Raw genomic sequence first — 20,538 nt, 5'->3', positions numbered from 1 at the left:
GAGCATGCTCAGCATGACATGTACAGTTCAGAACAAGATTAAACCCTGGTTTTGGACAGGTTGCTCAAGAATCGTCCTGTAGTTCACAGCCTTTTTGCATCAAGTGGCATATAGCAGCAGGACACCCCAATCCCACCCTGGGAGAAAGGCACCGATGGCATCAGGCATGACGAGGAGCATGGATTCCCATGCATTTCTGCCTGCATCTGTCTTTTGACAAAGAAACTAACTGCAAACCATTTGCTAGCGTTGTTTATGCAGCAGGAGGTATCTTACAAGGTACAGAATGTTGAAACAAAACACAGAAATATTATCAAACTTTAATTCATAAGACTAATCTTACAGAATAAAACAATAGGATAACCAGTCAAGGTTACACTTAAAAAATCCAGCAGTGCAAATCTAAGACTAGATATTTGTCATCTCCCCCTCCCCTGAAATAGGCAATAGGTTATTTAAAAATACCATAATACATGGTACTTACATATTCCATTTAAAATAAACCTGCAGTGGACACAAATATCTAAGACTTTTTTCTTTTTTTAATATAAAACCAAAGTGAGTTGCTTAGAATATGGATTAGACATAGTGAACTTCCATGACCCACAGAAAGCGAATCCTTGGCTAGAAGGTAAAATGGCCATACGCTTCATACAAGACTTGTTACAGCTCTCCTGGTCCCCCTCCTCCCTCCCCCCAGCGACGAGGACATTAATTGACAAAACAAGATGCTAACAACCTAATCCTAACAGGCAGCAAAAGGCTGGAGTACAAAACTTAGAATGAAAACAGTTCCACTGGAAAAAAAAAAATAAATCACGTTACAGAGGAAGAAAAAAGTAAACAAAAGAAGGAAAGTCTGGAAACAAACCTTGCTGCACGGAGCCAGCACAGCGAGCGACCGGAGCAGGGAGTGCACGCTGCACCTGTGCCTGCCAGCTGCATCCCCAGGGCTGTACGGCAACACCATGATCGGGAAGGGAGCGCACGGAACAGACCGCCACAGTATGGCGCCTCGACAGCGTCACTGCAAGGGAATTGTTTCTCTTTGGCCCTTAAAGTATGAAGAAGCAACTAATGGTGTCAAGTACAAAATCGAGCAGTTGTGTGCGTGTGTTACCAGGTATGACGTATTGCCTGTTAACAGTTTCTTATCTAGTTCTTTGAATTTAGACCATTTCTTCTCTTCCATCGTAACATTTGTTATTTTAGTTACGCATTTCTCAAACACTGTCATTAATGGAAAGTAATGATTTAAACTTGATACAAAAACCTTGCGGGTAGTACAAGATTTTCATGGAAGATACAGTCTCTGTTCAAACCCAAACAAAGTTTAGTGATGTACTTTTGCATTCCTAATGCAATGCTAATCCAGGAACTGTTTATGCTTGGGATGCACAGCAAAGGAAGAAATACTGAACTCAGGACAAGGAGAGAAGACACCCCCAGTGCTGGGCATGGAGAAGGGAAAGGGATGGCAGGTGAAGCTGCAACATTCAATGCCACTGAACGGCACAGGGAGAGCCCGGGGACAGCAGCAGGACCCCTTCCCTGGCAGGACGGCAGCAAGGAGGGAGACTGCCTGGGCGCTGGGCACAGCCACCAGCACCGTGTGGGAAACAGTGGCTTTGCTCTGGGGAAATCCAGATTTGCTTTACAGATGCTTTAATCCCTCATTAAACCCAGCAAAGCACTTAATACATCTTTGTAAAGAATCATACCCCAAGATGCTCATGGGGAATTATGCATATATACAACAGGGAGCTGATCTGCATTGAACAGACATTGTTAAACTGTAATTTAACCAAAATAAACTTCCGCGCAAGAATCGCCATATATTACCATACACTTCCTACAGAAGATTACACGTTGGATTTCAAATAATCTTTACAGCCAACTCAAAATACTGATTATATTTGCACTTTACTCACAACCCTTGTGTCTTACAGAGGACTACCTGCCAAATTCCTCCACAGCACCATTTGTTACGCTGAATCTGCCCTGGAGACGATCACAGTAATCAGAGAGTAAAATCCAAAAGTCAAGAGAGGCTAGCAAACAGCTCCCCAGTTAAGCAAGCTATGACACTATCCAACTAAAGAGATTTTTTTCTCTTAGCTGTTAATGTCAATAATTGCCTTGTAAAAATCAGTAGGTACCAGAAGACACAAAGCTCCACGTCACTCCAGAAGAGAAAGGATCTTGAGAGTGGTGCTGCTAAAGTTCAATTGGAATATACATTTCAAAGAACTCCCAAGAAACCTACTACATTTAGCCAACAAACACCACTTAAAGCATTTTAAGTAAGTATCATTTTCCTGTATTTTAAATTCAAACGTTGCACATAGAACAAAGAAGTGAAACAATTTCTTATTTCAAATCAAAACCAACTTGAAAAGAAGCACCTAAGTAGGATCACATTTTCTTATAGTATTTCATTCTCCATGTTCAAAATTGCTTTGTAACCAACGGTTTTTATATTCAGTTTCTTTTGAGATGATCGATTGTACCTGGCACAGGATGCAGAGTAATCGTGCCTTCAGGAAAGGAGCCAGACAGGAATGTTAAACACCGCCCTGCACCCCACGCCCAAGGTGCCCTTCTTGCCTCAGCAGCGGCAGATGCAGCATCAGCCCTCTCGCAGCACCAGCAGCAGAGCGTACTCACCCGCGTCACTGCATCGAGCACAGAAGCCACAGGAACACTGGGGAGGAGCTGGAACTAAGACATGTGCCCTCTCAAGGAGCAAGCAGATGAAAGAATAGCAAAAGAAAACTGAATATGAACAGATGTACGGACAGGTCCAAGCAAGTCAAGTAGCAAGTGGGAGCTGATAATCACAGAACCAACAAGATAGCGAGTGCAAAGCTGACCCCAAGTGATAGAAAAAAAAGCTATTGTCACTTATTTTCTTTATACTGTAGCATGTGTGCTCTCCACCAGGTACCGAATTTTAAATTTAACCCTTAACATCAGGACTGGCAATTAGAAATGAAGAAGTGCGATAGCTGCATTTAATTTGTAATGTTATCTCCGATTAACTCACACCAACTCTGCTACCTGCACTCGCTCACGTCGAGCGTTGGAAGGGGGCTGTTCGAGGGAGCTGGCGCAGCACTGCCGCACAGAGCTCCTCTCTCAATGCATTTATGTCAAGACACACTGCTGTTGGCTTGTATACAGAAAGAAAATATCTCAAGCTACAAGAGTAACAAGCACATCACTAGTTTATATGTAGGATATGAAACACCTTTAAAATTCATATTGCATGAATGTTCTAACTGAAAATACAAAACAAAAGCTGCTTACGCTGCTATCAGGAGTCTACAGGTAAAGAAGTAATCTTAACACATACCATAAAGTGAATGCTTTTCCCAGTCTCTCAAAACAAAATAGAAATAAAATAAATACTCATTTGGGAATTTGCACCTGCTGAGTTTCAACCGGGCTGTTTCAAGGAGAGTGAAAAATGGACATGGAGTGTATTAAGATCAGCTGTTCCTAAAAGGCTGTTTCTCCATGAGTTTTACAAAATGTTGAGCTACTTGCATTGAGCAACATCAAGCCTGCAGTGTTAAAAAAAGAACAGCGATCTGTTAGATGCAGGTTTAACACAGAGCAAGACTGATTCAGTCTGACTGCACAATACAATCTGTTAAGGGTGTGCACCTTTTCAGGACTGCAAGGTCCATTCAGAAACCTGAGATAAATGGCACGTAAATTGCTGAGATGACACACAGAACGCCACAAACCAAAGGCAAGGAGCATTATTTCAGACAGGACAAGATGCAAGAACTTCCTGTAAACTTGAGCAAGAGAAAAGCTGAAAGGTGATATAAATTTCAAAAGGTCAGTTGCTGGATATTCTAAATTTGGTAAGAGTCACTGAATAAGATCACTATAAATTTTCAAATCCAGGTCCCAAGAGACTACTGCGGTTATTCAGGATCCAAACCAGCATCTGAGCTTCTCTCTTTCCCGCTCCCCCCACCCCCAAGCAAGGCAGGAAGGTCTCTTTGGTTCACTCCCTTTGCGAGATCTGTGTCACTGCTTTACCCCACTCATGCCAGACAGCATTATGCAGCGCACTCAAGAGTTGGGGTTTTTTCAGTCAAACAGGTAAGTGTCATTGCAACAGCTGCAAAACGATTCTGGACTGCAACATGCATGATCAAGAAAATGCTCCTAAAATGTAGCACTCCAGGGCAGGAGGCAGAACAGGAGCAGAGAGGTATGCAGGTGGGAGGAAAACAACTAAGTTGGCATGAAAGGGGACAATAAGCAGCACTGGGCCCATTGCCATTACAAAACATCCACAGTGGTATTCATCTGCTCCAAACATGCTACACAGAGTACCAACCCAGAGTTGCTAGTACTGGGAAAAAAAAAGCAAAGAAAAAAAAGAAGCGCAGGGCATCTTTGGGTTAAAAAAAAAAAAAAAAATAAAAAAATTACTTTTGCTACCAAAGAATCAAACCTGAAATAAAAAGGGCCAGCAGAATATGGCTTACTAAACATCAATTTTGCATACTGTTTAAAGTTTATTTTTAAAAAACTGTTTCTGAAATTCTCAGTCACAACCAAGTAACTAAATTAAGTCTAACGCTTGTAACTGAAAGATTATGAAAATATTTTTGTTCAAACCATGTAAAAAATCCTCAATAATACATTGTAATATTTTTCTTTTAAAACTAAATTGGAAGATCAACTCTCAGCAGATTTAACTGTATTACACACAATAATTTGTGAATTAAGATTTATTGATTTCCATCGTATTTGCTTTAAATATGGTTGAAGCTGACTGCAGAAAAGGGATGGTGAAATTTTTAAGTTAAAAGTAAACTAATGGTGAAAGAACATCACCTCTGGCTTCCATCAATGCCTCGTTTATCATATTTTATTAATAAGTTCCAGGACTATCACATCCAGGGATGTTGGAGGCCTCTCCCAGCAGTGTCCTTAGCTTTGTGTCATTTTCCTGTGCCAGAGGTGAGCGTGCTTTCAAAAATACTGCCACTTTCCCAGCACCGTGTCTTTGATTGCATCAACGTATTGAGTTGGTACCCAATAGACCCAGTAGTAAGATGCTTCTGTTGGGCCCAGCTGAAATGCCTGCAAAGTCAAAAATGACAACATTTACAAATGGGAAACAGAACAGCTTATAGCAGTGGACAGACAGCTTATCCACTACAAAAATCAGGCAAGTCTGTTACACCTACTGCCTCCTGCAAACACTTGGTGCACACTAGTTATTTGATAAGCAATTAAAAAAGCATTCCTTAGAGGAACAAGAACTGCAAAGTACCAATTAAAATGATGAGCTCTTTCCTTTTATGGTATGATAGCAGCAACGAAAACTCTTGGTCAGTTTCAAGAAGATGAGGAAATTATTCTGGAAGACAGAATCTGAAGCATAACTCAGTCTCTAAAGAAATGACCAGAAGGCACAGAGTTGAGAAGCCAGACAGGAACTAAATGAGACAATGACCATGTTTTTCATAGTCATAAAATTTCACAGAATTTTATATTTAGACACCATGTCTTATTCTCAGCTTGTCAATATACATGGGAGAGGAGCACCATGGCATGTCAATGACCTCAACCCTTGCTTTAGGATAAGAGTTTATTGTAGCATATTCTGAAGAGGACACTTTCTTACTGGATTTTTGATCACCCATGTATTTGAGCTAAGATTAGATCAGCACCTTCCTGCAGACAATTTTAAGGTATAAAGTTTCCCCTTTCCTCCCCTAAAGAAGGAAACAGATTTATGTAAGGAACTTACTTCAACATTAGAAGTTTGTTACTATACTTTGGGAAGTGCAACCTCAAAAAACCCCGTCAATTAAAAAACAGCCCAAAGTTCAGTAGAATTAGTACAGCTCTCTTCTTAAATGTGTTACTTTTCTAGACCAAATACCAGTTTTTCAGAAAATCAAAGAGGGGAAAAAAAAAGTTACAGCATCAAATCACAATGTTTTTTTAACCTCCAGCAAGGCCTGTTGTTTATATAAATACAGAAGAAACTAGAAATCAAACTAGATACAGGAAAACACCACTAACATTAAGAAATCATGAGCTGTATTGAGTTTTTACTGTGTTAACACTGTTGCAAGACAAGATAAAAAAGAATGCTTAAGCACTTCATGTTTGTGTGAAAACAGCCCAGATTTCCACACAGTAGCAGATACTCATTAGGCTACCTAAAATATTTACACTGTGACAGCAGACTATGTCCACATTCCAATCTTCCACAACATTACGCTGGTATTACTGCTTGTCTCCAACTTGCTCCATTTTAAAAGCCTTACTTTTGTATATTTGCATGAAGTAATTACACTAGATATTATTAAAGTAGAGATGTTACTTACCATCATGTGATAATCCTCATGTCCTTCAATAGGTTCACTCACCACATTTTTAATGGACCCCATGGGTAACTTTTCTGTTCTCTCTACGTTAAAATTGATCAAAGCATTATTTCTGATACACGAGGAAGCAATATTTCATATTAATTTCAAATACCACCTCCATTACTTTCAAAAGCCCCTCATGTCAGCAGTCTCTGCTTTGGGTGAACTTTGGATACCTGCTACCAAGAAGCGCGTCTTCCACGTTACCACATTCCACAGCACCTGATTCAGGCCTAAATGGAGGGATGGAAAAACCCTGGCTTTATCTGATGTTTCCCCATGAGAAACTCCAGTTGGACCAGCAGGATTACTCACCATAGTGAAAGCTGGTCCAGACGTAAGAATATTCAGGACTGACTACCAATGGTTATACTAAGTTCTACAGAAATGACAAGGCTGAAAGCTGAATGAAGACAGGCTAACTAACTCTTTGAAAGCCTAGTCCTGGTTTTACCCTGAGGCAGTGTTCAACTGTTACTATAAAAGCACAGGGAAGGAAATAATGAGTAAATAGGGAAAGAAACAAAAAGAGAAACCAAAACAAAAGGAGATGACTACAATTACATGACAGAGTAACATCAGCCAGCCAGAGGTAACCAACAAGAATGACAAAATATATGGTTCACGGCAGACTTTTCCTGTCTCAGTTCTGTCCTCACTTCTTTCTGAAGACTTAACTCCAAGATCCTTCCTTTCAGTTCCAGCTTTCAGTGTCAGCCTAAAATTATCTTCTTGGATGTAAGACAGAGAGAACCATAAACATTCAATAAAGCAAAAACATCTAACGAACTCATAGTTCAGTGTCTAACTAATCTGTGTTACCTAAAAAAAAAACCAAAACAAAGCACCTACCTAAAAAAGGCACACAGGGAGAAAAACTTAGCGATGCCAAGACAAATAATCTTTACCTCAGTGCTGTAACTAAGCTGACTCCTATCCACACCACTCAGACTCACAACACTCATTCATTGAGTAAAATCTTACTTTGCACTCAGTTAGTATCCTGCAAATCAATTACTCTTCACAGTACCTCAGCAACAGACAAATTCATATTACCAATGCCTCTACGAAAACAACACAGAGCAGCTGAGAAACATCTACCTATACCAAACCTTAGGCTACCAAATGTACAAAGCGATCTGTGAAACACAGGGAGGCTGTGTGAAGGAAAGTGTGAAGTTTCAACTTTCCAGGACCAGTAAGTGAAAAACTCTGTTAATGCCCAGTTGGTTCTGTTCTGGCCCTTACGTGCTGGCATCTGCCATGAATTTCTCAGAGCAGGAATGAGTTTTTCCTCAACAACAGCCAGCAATTACAACCATTCCCCAGAGGAAGCACGCTGCTGCTAATTCTGGCAAGTAGGAAAACAGGTTACACGAAAGGCCGATTCTTCTTGTAGTCATCTAATTTCACAGCTTAAGAAACACTAATCTAGAACACTTCAGAAATACTATGCTTGAAACTCATCTAGAAGGTGAAGGAATAAGATTAATTACCTGAATACTAAGCATGTATTTAGAACACATTACCAGTAGCAAAAAGATCTGCCTGCCCAACCTATAGTGGGAAAAAATCCCAATGTCTTGTTCCATCACTTAGCCCAGGAGAAAAATCACTGCAACTGGTACCAACAGAGGTTTTAAAGCCAGAAAAGTCTTTGCAGTCAAGTCTGTCCTACAAAGGAAAAGTCAAAAACCTCTGAGATTTCTGCTTACTTTGGAAATAACGTGGCAGCTGGAGGTGCCATCCAAAGCTACTATTGCCACCCAATTAGGTTACTCTACTGGGACAGGGAGCAAGCACTTCTATTACTCTTGCTCATCACTGTAATGTTGCCCCATCCTAGTCAAACCAAAGGAGCACAGCTTCCTTTGGAGGCAGGGGGTTATACGAGATGTCCTCAGCAATGCACGTTATCACCACAGCACTTTCAGCTCCTCCTGGCACCACTCAAGACCGTAAACTGATTCCTCTGCACAGCAACACATGCCATAGTTTCTGCAGTTGTACATCACTGAAACAGGACACCCAACTAATTTTGGTTGGAAGGACAGACAAAGACAGAGATGCCAGCACTCCTAGTTTTAATCCCAGTTCGAACACTCCCTTTCGAGTCTCAGCCAAGTCATTGAGCCGCCTCAATGCAATGCTGGCATCAAATCAATGTTTATAAAGTGCTTTTGAGATATGCTAGAAATGCCAAACATTGTAATTTACATTTGGAGCTATGAATAGCAGTTCAGAACACAGTCTTCTGGCACAACTGAACTCAAGTTTTTCAGGAACAGAAGTAAAACATCAAGTAATATTCAATGATTTGGGAGAACGGCATTTGAAAAGAGGAAGCAAGACTTAGTTTTGAAGTATTGCAATACCAACATTATTCCCTACACACAATTTAGTCAATCCATTCACTTACAGCCCAGTTACCAATGATTCACCTCAGAGTTTTAGAGTTGCTCACCTTTTGTACCAATCCATAGCTGGTCTTGCTCAAGTTTAAAGGTCAATCGTACTTTCCCGCCTGACTTGTTGTACATGCCAGATAACGGCACTGTCGGTAGGCGCTCCTACAAAGAGGCAACACAGTAAGTCACACTGAAGGACTTTAACAGGAAAAGCTATATTCTCTTAACTTTTTAAGTACAGGGACGATCCATTTTTCCGGTTTTCTGCTAAGACAGCAAAGAACGATTGAACCAGCAAAGAAAGGTCTCAAACCACAAACAACTCCCTCTTTTCTGGTTATGACAATGTCTCACGTACTTATTTACTTACTTGAACACCTTTAACAGAAGGCATCACATCATCAGGTTTTCCTTTATCCAATACTTTTCTGTGTTGCTACAATATAAAACCAGAAATTAGAATTTACAGGAACACAACAGAGCTTTTAAATTTACTTGCAGCTCCATCCTTGAACATACCTCGATAGCACTAAGAGACAGTTAAGGACTGTTCAGTCATTTATCACACAGAAAACAGTTAATTTTCAAAGTTATCCAAACGCTTTCTATAACAGTCATAAGAAATTATATAAATGAATAAAACTGTGATATAACACAAAGGCAACATCCCTTCCAGAGTATACATAAACATGTATCTATTAAAAAAAAGAAGGAATCCCGAGTCCCAGTTTAATATTGTACATGCTGAATTCCATAGTTGGCATTCAGCAAGACAGTTTTAACAGTGAAATGTTACATCCAGTGAATGGCAGAAAACCGTCCACATTTGACAGCACAACGTATCACAACACAGCAACAAACCAGAATAGATTAGAGCAGTAGTAACTAAGAAAACCATGATCACAGCTTGTAAGTTGCCGAGTACCTTTAAGCAATGACGGAACTTACAGTGAACATGAGCTATGATAAATTATAGCAAAACAAAAGCATGTTTCATAAAGTTTGCAGTTCAACAAGGCACGAATATTTTAATCATATTTATTTCAAGGAAGGTACGGGGCTGGTTATACCTTGAGCTGACAATCATTTATCAGCCCCACAACACTGCAGCACTGCCACCAAATAAAGACTCACTGCAGTGTACTTCACTTCCTATTCGGAGGCAGCACTTCAAGATGCGAGAGGAATATTCAACATCCACGTTCCCATCAGCACTGGGACAGCTGAAGGAACTGCTCTCTTAGTGTTTGTTTCTAAGGCAGTTTTTAGAGATCAAATGCTTTCATGCCAATAAAAGTTATTTTTTATACAGGATTAATCTAGACAGTGTTTGAGCTGACAACTGCAAAATCTTTCTACTAGTTACTATTTCTCATCTGAAATGCCAGGCTGTGCCTGGCACCAGCACAAGTGGTGTCTCACAAAGCCTCAGCCTCCACTAAGCAAAACATTTTCCTGCTGCTAGAACTCCCCTGCACAGAGCCCTTCTATCGCTCAGCCGTGAGAAATGAAACCCCAGCCCGCTTCGAGAAGGAACAGGACCCAAAGGGGGCTGCGGGGCATTACAAGGGAATGCGCAGATCCGACAGCTCCCCCTGCGCCAGGAATTATCTAGGTATTTGTAACCTTTTGTCTGCAGAGCGGTTCCTTCTTATTTTCCTCTGCTTTGACCTCCTGTTGAGCAGCTTCTTTGGGTGTATTTACCGCTAAAACATCGTTGATGGTAGAGCCAACAACCATTATTTTCGCTCCGTTCGTTACTTTAATTTCCCGCAACGTTTTCTCCTCAGGTAGAAGTCCCTTGAACATAACTTTCTGCATGGCCGGCGGGAGGCCTAGGGGGCAAGAAGAAGGGTTAGGCTCCGGGGGGGCCACGGCAGGGCGGGCCGAGGCGGCGGCAGCCCCACACACCTGTCAGCGAGTGGATCTTCTGCTTCAGCTCGGCCCCCGTGCTGTCCAGGCAACACCTCACGTCGTACTTGTTCTTGTTCCAGATCACCTTCAGCTCCACCAGCTCCTTCCCGCCCTCCGCCTCGCCGCCGTTGCTGACGGACGCCCGCGGGGGCTCCCGGCGCTCCTCGCCCTCCGGAGGCCGCCCCGCCGCCGCCGCACCGCCCTCTCCGCCGCAGCCCAGCGGCAGCTCCTGCGGCTCCGCCGCCATGCCCGGCTCCTCGGCACCTGCGGGCGAGCACACAGGTACAGCCCAGCCGGCGGGGCCCGGGCCCAGCCCCAGCCCCGGCCCCGGCCCCGGCCCGCCCCGCCCCGGCCCCGCAGCGCCGCCCCGCCGCCCGGGGCCTCCTCCCCGCCCCCCCCACCGCCCCCCGCCGCCGGCACCGCGGGCTCCTACCATCAGCAGCGGCGGAGGCGGCGGCGGCCATGATGATTGTGTACAATCTGCCGCGGGGCACGCCGGGAAACGCCCGCCGCCTCCTGATGAGCCGCGCCGGCTCCCGTAGCCCCGCCCCTCGCGCGGCCCGCTGGGCGGTGCGGGCCCCGCAGGCCGCGCCCCCTCAGCCTGCACCGCCCGGGGCTGCGGGCAGGGGCGTCCGGGCCCTCCTCCGGGCCCGCCTCCAGGCCCGCCTCCCGGCTCTCCGTGCGCTGCGGCCCCGCGCGGCCGGCGCCCGTGGCGGCGGCCAGCCCCGCCTGGCGGGAGGAGCAGAGGGCGGGGCCTGCGCTCCACCCCGCCCCCCGCCCGCTGCGTGCGAGGTGATTGGCTGGCGCGGCGCGGCGAAGCGGAAGCGGCGCGATGGCGCGGGCGCTGCGGGCGCTGCGGGGCGTGGTGGGCCCGGGGCCGCGGGTGCGGTTCGGCCCCAGCCCCACAGGTAACCCCCGCACCCCCGGCCCGGGCCCCGCCACAGGGTGGGAGCGGCACTTTGGGGTGGAAAACGTGAATTCAGACACTTGAGGAGCGTGTGCCTGGGGGGGCGGGGAGCGGGGCGCCTGAGGCCTGTCCCGGTGAAGGGGCCGCGGTGAAAGTGGCGCTGCCCAGCGCCTGCCGGTTCACAGGGACTGCCGGGTCCCTTCCGGGAATAACGTTCTGGGAAGGCAGCCACCGGTAATTCATTCCGTAGCAGGGGCCCACACACCGGTACGTGCCAGCCCCGCACGTCCCCGCCCCTGGGCAGCGTCTCATAGCCAGCTGCCGTTACGGGCAGCGTTGCCCTGCCAGCTCGTATTTAAAAATCTCTATTAGGCCTTAATAACGATGATCTCCTCCGATTTTCCCCCGAGAACAGGTTTTCTGCACTTGGGCGGCCTTCGGACCGCTTTGTACAATTATATTTTTGCCAAAAAACACCAAGGGACCTTTATTTTGAGGGTGGAGGATACAGATCAAAGTCGAGTGGTGCCTGGAGCTGCAGAAGGAATAGAGGATATGCTGGAATGGGCAGGTATTTACAAACATCTTTCGTTTGTTACTTACTGAAAAATTCTTTTTAGAGATTAACAAACACTCAAAGTGAGTACCTTGTGTGATAGCAAGCTGTGCGCTGTTTCAGATGACAAATTAGTTGAAATGTAGTTATTTTTACAGCTAGGTGCCAGGAAGATCCTATTGAAAGCATGTCGTATAGCAGAAATAACGGTTTGTCTGCCACAGAATAAGATCTAAATTTGTGAAAGTGGCAGAAAGTGCAGTTGTAACAAAGGTTGTGCACAAGAGACGTGATGGAGAGGTTGGAAGTTGGAGCTCACAGATATTGCTGTAAATTTATAAATTGTTTGTATACAGGGCTGTCAGTTTTCATTTTGAATCCTCTGTGTCTTTTTGAGCTTAAGAACTAGAAGCAAGGGTGATTTTCAAATACAGAATTGTTATAAGCTTAGAACAAGATCCCACAGATGCTTCCGTTAATGGGTAGGTAAGCTGTAAGGGGCTAGGACTTTGTTGTCGAGTAATAAATTTGGAGTAGGTAAAATAATTGGCAAAGAACTCAACTGTATTTTTGTGGTATTAGTGTTCTTTGCTATAAAAAGGGTGGATGCTACTTTATATGTGTGTGCCTGACTGTGTTTTGCTTTGAGTAGTGTATCAGAGCTGCTCAACTGCTTGTTGTCTTCCGGTGGGTTTTTCTGCTGGTTGCTTTATACACAATACTCTAAATTCTGTTGATGTTAGCTGCTATTTATCTTCTAGTCCAGGGGAATCTGACTCCTGTGCTATACAGATGCCATTAGCTGGCTGCCCTGGAGCAGCATCTTTGGATGCTCTCTAGAACCTTGCTGTTTCATCTTAATTTAATGGGCTCCACGGTGGGGTTCACTCGGCCTTTTTTACAGGTTTTTTAAGTCCCATCATACTCGTATTTCAGGTATTCCCCCTGATGAGAGTCCTCGCCGCGGTGGTTCCTTTGGACCCTACCAGCAATCACAGAGACTTGACCTTTACAGGAGAGCCAGTGAAGTGCTTTTGGAGAGAGGTGTGGCGTACCGCTGCTTTTGCACCCCTCAGCGCCTGGAGCTGCTGAAGAAGGAGGCTTTGCGGAGCCAGCAGACCCCACGGTATGGATTCCTTGTCTGCTGGGTAGTTCCCTCTGTGCTGCGTGCTTGCAACAAAAACTTACAACCACGTGCACAGTGATAGGATTGTAATCTCACTGCCTGTAGAGAGAGAAGCCAGCGTGACCCAGGCTTAGGGGCGTGACCTCCAGAGGTGAGGTGGTTTGACTGGACACATAGCGGGCAGGTTACAGCTAAAATTCAGCGATCAGTTTAGAGGTTTGGGAATGTAAAAATAGCTGATGGGGTTGGCCTATATAGAACTGAGACTTTCTCTCTCCTTTCTCAAAGATACGACAACCGGTGCCGGCACCTGACGCCCACTGAAGTGGCTGAGAAGCTGTCACAGGGCCTTGAGTGGGTGGTCCGCTTCCGACTGGAGAAGGGGGTTGAACCCTTTCAAGACCTGGTCTATGGCTGGAACAAGCATGAAGTGGCTGAGGTGGAAGGTGACCCAGTGATTCTCAAGGGGGATGGCTTCCCCACCTACCACCTGGCAAATGTGGTGGATGACCATTACATGGGCATCAGCCACGTTCTGCGTGGAACTGAGTGGCTGACTTCAACGTCCAAGCACCTCCTTCTCTACAGAGCCTTTGGCTGGGATCCCCCTCAGTTTTGTCACCTCCCGCTGCTTCTGAACAAAGACGGTGGCAAGCTGTCAAAAAGGCAGGGGGACATCTTTCTGGAGCGCTTTGCTCAGGACGGCTACTTGCCAGAGGCTCTGCTGGACATCATAACCAACTGTGGCTCTGGATTTGCAGGTAATGACCACAGGCTTGCGACTTGCTAGGATGCTTCGTGGTGCGGACTTTGGGGAGTGGGTTAGGTTTATTTTAATAGCAAAGATCTTTGACAGCGTTTGAAGGGGTCAGGAAATGGGGGTCAGGTGAAATGCCACCAAGGCTTCTGCAGAGCTCCTGTGAAAGACTGGGCGGTGTGTTGGAACAGTGGGAATCTTTCTGCCTCTCTGCAGCCCTTTAAATTGAGTCTGATGCTTAATGGGTTCCCACTTGGGACAGCATTCATTTCAAGGTGAAGAAACTGTCTGTGAACTCTTGGGAAAACTTGTATTCTGTGGTTAATAATTGCAGTGTTGTGTATGACATCTGTCACACTTCTCGTTTAACCTGAAAGACCATGAGAAGTTGAGTCAGTGTCTCCTTTTGTTGCTCTTACCTTGTGGGGATCACAAATCAACTTGTGTTTCAGGAACTGTACTTGGGAATAAAATCTTTCTTGGGCAGTGAAGCCTTCTGGCTGAGTGTTACTTCTTTTTGGCTGACTGATGCAAAGGGTGTTCCACTGAGGAAGGCAACAGAGCCAAGGAGAATGCCCTAGTTCCCAGTTCCTCACCAGTAGTTAGCAGAGCCTGCTCTTGGGGAGAGGGCAGCTTCCCGTGTGCGCCTGCTGCTAGTTCCATCCTGTTTGTCGGGATACATCCCTGCTTGCTGCACTGCGAAAAGTGGCTCTCCTGTGTCACTTCTTCCTTGGGTGTGCTGCTGCTCCAGCCCTGCGCCCAAGGCTTGCGAGGAAAAGCAGTGAGGCTAGTTCTCTGCAGGGGTGTGGTTTTGTATCATTCTCTTGTTGGGTTATTTTGCAGAGAAACAGATGGGGAGGACTTTGGAGGAGCTGATCTCACAGTTTGAAGTAGGCAGAATTACACCCCATTCTGCCTTCCTGGATCTTGAAAAACTCCCAGAATTCAACAGGTATAAGTATCTGTGGTAACTTTAAAGCATAATAATCAGTACGTCAGTGAGAAGTTATTCCTAGCACTTGGTTTTGTCTGGAGATTTTTTTTCTGGATCAAGCATGGTCCCAGCGCAGCAGCTTTTCAACTGTGCTACAGCAAAGTATGTTTCTGCCATTCCTACCTCCTACCTCCTCTCCTATCCTGTGCTTGGCCACTGTGCCAGGGACACTGTAAAAGCCTAGGCAGATGGTAGGTGTAGCTAGGAGGATGCAAGGTCCTAAGTTTAGTTCCAAAATGACATCTAAAAAGAGGCGACACTTCCAGAAGGTACTTCTGCAAGTACACTGGTAGGCTACTGGGATGTTGTGCTGCTAGGAGTTACCACGTCTTTAGTTCACTGTGGCACATTAGAGCTAAATGCTTTGTTGTGGAATGTCTGTCTGTGGCTTAATGTTACTTTTGTACAATTTTAATTGGTAAATGCTTGTTGTGGTTTAACCCTAGCCGGCACCTAAGTACCATGCAGCTGCTTGCTAACTCCACCCCATCCACCGCAGTGGGATCAGGGGCAGAATCAGGAAAAATGTAAAACCTGTGGGTTAAGATAAGAACAACTGAATAATTGGAATAAAATACAATAATAACAATTGTAATGAAAAGGAGAGAGAAAGTGAGATAGGAATAAAACCCAAAGAGGGGTAAAACCCCCCCCAAAACAAGTGATGCACAATACAGTTGCTCACCCCCTGCTGACTGATGCCCAGCCAGTGCCTGAGCAGCAACTGGCAGCCCCTGGTCAGCTCCCCCCAGTTTCTGTACTCAGCGTGATGTTCTGTGGTAGGGAATACCCCTTTGGCTAGTGCGGGTCAGCTGTCCTGGCTCTGCCCCCTCCCAGCTTGTGATGCACCTGCTCACTGGCAGAGCATGGAAAACTTGGAAAGTCCTTGATTTAGAGTAAGCACGACTTAGCAACAGCTGAAACATCAGTGTGTTACCAGTGTTATTTTCATTCTAAATCCAAAACACAGCACTGTACCAGCTACTAGGAGGAAAATTAACTCCCAGCTGAAAGTATTCCCAGATGAAACCAGGACAGTGTTGTGAGGTTGGGATGAGGAGGTTCAATCCAACCCAAAGCAGTCCAAAAGCATTTTTCTTCTTTGTTACAGGATTCACCTCACCCATCATATTGAGAATGAAGGGCTGCGACAGAAGCTAATTAGAGAGTTGCAGTTGTTGGTGGAGCATGTCTATGGGGATCAACAAGTGGATCAAGATGTTCTAGAAAAGGAATATATGGAGCGAGTCCTCCTGATGAGAAAAGTATGAGCAGTGGTAGCACTGCGTCACCACTTTTGGGAGCTGAGGTTTTGTGGGATTCCTGAATGAAGACTCAGCTGAGTCTTGGGCACTGCTTTGATCTGAGCTCTGAAGCTGCACACCCTGCAAATGGCTGTCACTGCTCACTCAAGTGGTCATGTGCATGCTGACTGCCAAAATCTGGTGATACAGTTAGCTGACTTGTAGGAATGGGCATGGTGAATATCTTGGTGGTCATTGCAGAGTTGTAAGCTCACCCCTCATACTTCACCAAGCCAGCAGAGCTCCCGCAGTAAAGGGACAATGTGTCTCTGCTGTGAAAGTGAATCATGGGATTGTAGGATGTTTCTTGGAAGACTTTCTGGTTCCTGATGAGAGCTGGACCTCAGCAGTGCTGGGTCAGGTCAGCTGTGGCTTTGTTTAGATGAGTGGTGAGAGCCTCCAGGCTGTGCTTCTCCTCCTATAGCCCGGGATGTGGCTGGCTTGTAGTGGTGAGGTCCAGCACCCAGGGTCCCTCGTGCCAGGAGACTGCTCACCGCTAGGTTTTGCTGACTGGGCAGTGTAAGGCACTTCTGCTTTGCTGCTGCTCCGTGCTTTGGAAGCAAAGTCAAAGCAACCTCTTTGCCGAGATGGATGAAGCTCATGGTTCAACTGGTGGGGTTTGTGCATCGGGAGCCCTGGTCTCAGTTAAGTGGCACAGTGCTGGCTGTAAAGGGGACAGAAGATACTGTGGCTCTTCCCAGTGCCAGAAGGAGGGTGAGCCCAGCTGTTTCCCAGTCTGCCCCAGGATGCTGCTGTAGTATCTAGGGGATTCCTTGTGAAGAATAAAGCCACCTTTGTAGGGGCAGGCAGGGACCCAAGTGTTCCAGCATGAAGGCTTCACTATGGCAGCAGTATGGGTGACTCATGTGACTTCCCACTGTCTGTTGAAAGTCAGCAGATGAACGTGGCAAGCCACTTCCCTGGGCTAACTCTGAGTCAGCCTGCATGCGGCTCAGCAGCATGGGTACAGCTGCGGCCCTTTGGGCTTCTGTCTCCCTGCTCACACCAGGTGGTTATGGGTGTGAAAAACTCAGCTGCCTGAAAGTCAGCAATTCATATTTCCTCCAACGAGTATGAAGTACAAGGCAGTCATGTGTTTGGACCCTCTTTAATTGTTCATGAAGTCCAGACTGAATGAATTTGCTTCCCCTCAGCCTTGACAGATTTGCTTTCTTTCTCCAGGGTCACATAAGCTTCCTGAAGAACCTGGTGTCGTGTGATTATTCTTACCTATGGGTTAGGCCCTTGGTGTCCCGAAAGCAACTACAAACTATTTCGGCAGAAGTAGATGAAATAGGAAAACTAGTCTTAGGGTAAGTGTCTCTTCCCAGCACTGTACGCAGTCTCCTGCCCGCCCTAGAGCATTGCTGTTGCCTGCTTATTGACGTTGGACATGCTCATAGTTTTTATTTAATTCCCTCTACTTTAGAATGTGATGTAGATAATAACTGGTGAGAAATTCTTGTGTTTTTACTTGAAAGGCAGCTTGCCAGTGGGAAAACTCATATCAGTGGTCTCAAGCAAGAATTGTCATGTCCGGATTTTGTAAAGCACCAAGCACAGTGGAGTTTGCATGCCAACATCATGCTAATGAACAGCAGTGTTAGCAGGGTGTTCCCATGCCACCTGATCTCCTGTGCTTTTTGTCTGCTGTAGCATCAGACTGGGGAAATGCAAGGTGCTTTTGGTCAATGTGTATTCAAATTATGTAAGGAGACTTTTGGGTCTCTGGAATGAACTCAGTTTGTATCCAGTGAGAATCACTGTCACTTCTGAAAAGCCCAGCCCTGGTGGGCTTTTTCTGCTTCCATTTCTGTTTCTGGCTAGCAGTCTGCCATTCTGGCTGCTCAGAAACATTGCTGAGGTGGCAGACGGTCCTTCTGAGCCGGTGAGTTCTGTGCGGTTTTGCCAATGTGTTTCACTGCTGCCTCGTGTCCCTCTGCTACTCCACGCCTTGCAGCTAGGCAGGGTGGTATGTCAGTTGCCTTTCCAGTTCAGATCTCACATCTGGACCAAAATGAGTTCTGAAAACCAGTTTTGGGAGTAGTTAAAGTGGCAGTATCTGCAAACCGAGCTGTTATTTCCAGCTGACTGTAAGGTTGGTTGTCCTTGGTCATTTGTTGCAGCAGAGTGGTAATTGAATCCAAGTGACAGTAATTTAAGTGTCAGAATACTCGCTGTCCTGGAGGGATAATAGCATTGCTAACCTACAGCTGAGTAGTATCAATGATGGATCCTGCATCTCTGAAAATCATATTAGTAACAAAGAAATCAGCATTACTGCTTTTCCTGTGGTTTTCCAGGTCCTTGGCATAATTTTGTGATTTAAACTTGATGCTTGCTTTTCTGAACAAACTCTGCTTCTGGTACTGTTGAAGCAGATTAAAGGCATGGTTTCGCAAAGTGGAGTCTTCAGCAGCAGTATGGAGGTAGAGCAGTCCCTCCTGCTGCCCAGAAGGGTACCCGTGTACATGACCAACGCTGCAGTGAGCAGAGAGAGTGCCCTGCCTGGCACAGATGGGCAGGGAAGCTTACCTTGAACTGCTGCTGTTGCTGGAAGATTTTGCAAAACCTGTCTGAAGAAGCTGGCAGTCATCGAAGTCATTAGTCATTTCTGTGTAGGAATCCTGTGGGTTTTATGTCCCTGGATTGTAAGGACATCTTCTTTCCTGAAGGCTCATGACAAGGCAGGCAGCTGTTTTGACTGTGGAGGAGTTGAACAAAGACCTGAAAAGCCTCCATAACCAAACCAAAGAGACTAAGTACAGCAGCATGATGCAGCTCCTTCGCTTGGCTCTCAGTGGGAAGCAGGTAAAAAAGTTCTGAGACTGGGGCTTTTTTTTTTCCTTCTCTCTTATAGCAAGATACTGATATTTGCACATCCTGCAAGAACTGACGTCAGTTTCTGTTATGAGTTAATGTACTGATATACAGCACTTCTGGAAGAAATTGCTGTTCTAAAAGTTTCAGAAAGGCTGAAATTGTCAAAACATAAATATGCTGGTCACAAATCTGAAGTCAGAAAAGCCTCTGTAGGGAGTGTTGGCATGGTTGTAGGCTTTAGCCAAAACCAGGATTTTATGTGCAATCTGCTTTTACAAAGTTCAAAAACAAGATTTACAAAAGTTCTGCAAAGCCTAATCCTGGGTTACGCTCTGGCATCAGTCCTGGGTCAGTTTGACTGTTCTTAGCATTTTACTTCAGGAGGAAAGAAACCCAAACCCTTGTTTTGAGATTGCTAATAAAACCCCTACCCTTGGTCTAACAGTGATCTGATAGCTAATCACACTATCATTTCCGTCATGATGATGCATAAACACGTGCTGAAAAGTGTAAGTTTCCATTTGTACAATCACTTCTTATGTGTTTTCAGCATGGACCGAGCATTGCCGAGATGATGGTGACTTTGGGACCTAAAGAAGTGTGTGGACGAATATGCAAAGCACTATCTAGCTAATATGGGACAGAAATGACACTGACAGCCAGCCCATGGACTCAGATGGTGTAGGCAGCATGCATCATTGTCCCAGACCTGTATTTTTTGATCTCAGCATGATGCCTTTGATCAGATGAGCTGGGCTTTAGACCAGGCAGGAGTCACCATAATGTTTCCAGGTCTGTATGTATCTGCACTAAGCATAAACCACTTTGGGGGAGAAACCAAACACAGATTTAGGTCTGTCCTTCTGCTTTCATCTGTGCAAAGAGCCTGGTTTTCAGGTTGGGAGAAAGAGACATTTATCAGGGTTTAAATTCAGACCAGGTGGACAGAAAGTGGTGCTATTTCTGGTATCAGCATAGTTCATGTCAAGTGATCTGTCTCTTTTTGGAGAGGTCCTAGTAATCAGGGTACCTACAGCTACGACTACACAGGCCCACAACAAATACCATGGGAAGGGTATTTTTATACGTATAACTATATGTGCATATATATAATATGTATATTATAGCCCTCTTAGCTGCCTTGGTGTCCTTCTGGGCTGAGTGAGCTGCTTGGAGAGGGACACTCTTCTCCCCGTGTACAGTCACGTGCGTGGTTCTGCTAAAAATATCCCTGACCAGGAGATTGGGGTGTTTTTTCCTCTTTTGGATGATGACCTTTTAAGTATTAAATTAATGTGGTGACTTCTGATTCTGTTCTCGCAAGTGTGTGCTCGCT

The 20,538-nt window shown here is 45.4% G+C and overlaps 2 protein-coding genes across 6 annotated transcripts; one reads left to right on the top strand and one right to left on the bottom strand.

Moving 5' to 3' along the window:
- Positions 1-309: 309 nt before the first annotated feature.
- On the bottom strand, positions 310-11,290 carry UBFD1 (ubiquitin family domain containing 1). Of its 2 annotated transcripts, none has more exons than XM_055709057.1 (7): positions 11,169-11,290; positions 10,733-10,999; positions 10,448-10,656; positions 9,192-9,257; positions 8,878-8,983; positions 6,372-6,454; positions 310-5,112 (listed from the first exon to the last, which is right to left on the bottom strand). In XM_055709057.1, the coding sequence occupies exons 1-7, from the start codon at positions 11,197-11,199 to the stop codon at positions 5,002-5,004; spliced, it is 873 nt and encodes a 290-aa protein (XP_055565032.1). In that variant the 5' UTR covers positions 11,200-11,290; the 3' UTR covers positions 310-5,001. The 2 variants fall into 2 exon arrangements, with proteins under 2 accessions (XP_055565032.1, XP_055565031.1); XM_055709056.1 differs by lacking the exon at positions 310-5,112 and adding an exon at positions 5,122-5,425.
- On the top strand, positions 11,198-20,511 carry EARS2 (glutamyl-tRNA synthetase 2, mitochondrial). Of its 4 annotated transcripts, none has more exons than XM_055709052.1 (9): positions 11,198-11,643; positions 12,058-12,213; positions 13,214-13,324; positions 13,613-14,085; positions 14,925-15,033; positions 16,187-16,340; positions 17,562-17,692; positions 19,055-19,186; positions 19,753-20,511. In XM_055709052.1, the coding sequence occupies exons 1-9, from the start codon at positions 11,198-11,200 to the stop codon at positions 19,775-19,777; spliced, it is 1,737 nt and encodes a 578-aa protein (XP_055565027.1). In that variant the 3' UTR covers positions 19,778-20,511. The 4 variants fall into 4 exon arrangements, with proteins under 4 accessions (XP_055565027.1, XP_055565026.1, XP_055565028.1 ...); XM_055709051.1 differs by having other exon boundaries at positions 19,055-19,190; XM_055709053.1 differs by having other exon boundaries at positions 11,518-11,643; positions 13,135-13,324; positions 19,055-19,190.
- Positions 20,512-20,538: the final 27 nt, after the last annotated feature.

The sequence above is a fragment of the Falco cherrug genome, chromosome 4 (genome assembly GCF_023634085.1).
Source record: "Falco cherrug isolate bFalChe1 chromosome 4, bFalChe1.pri, whole genome shotgun sequence".
Classification (NCBI taxonomy): Eukaryota; Metazoa; Chordata; class Aves; order Falconiformes; family Falconidae; genus Falco; species Falco cherrug.
The sequence above is the reverse complement of the archived record's forward strand: the minus strand, read 5'-3'. Positions and strand labels throughout refer to the sequence as shown.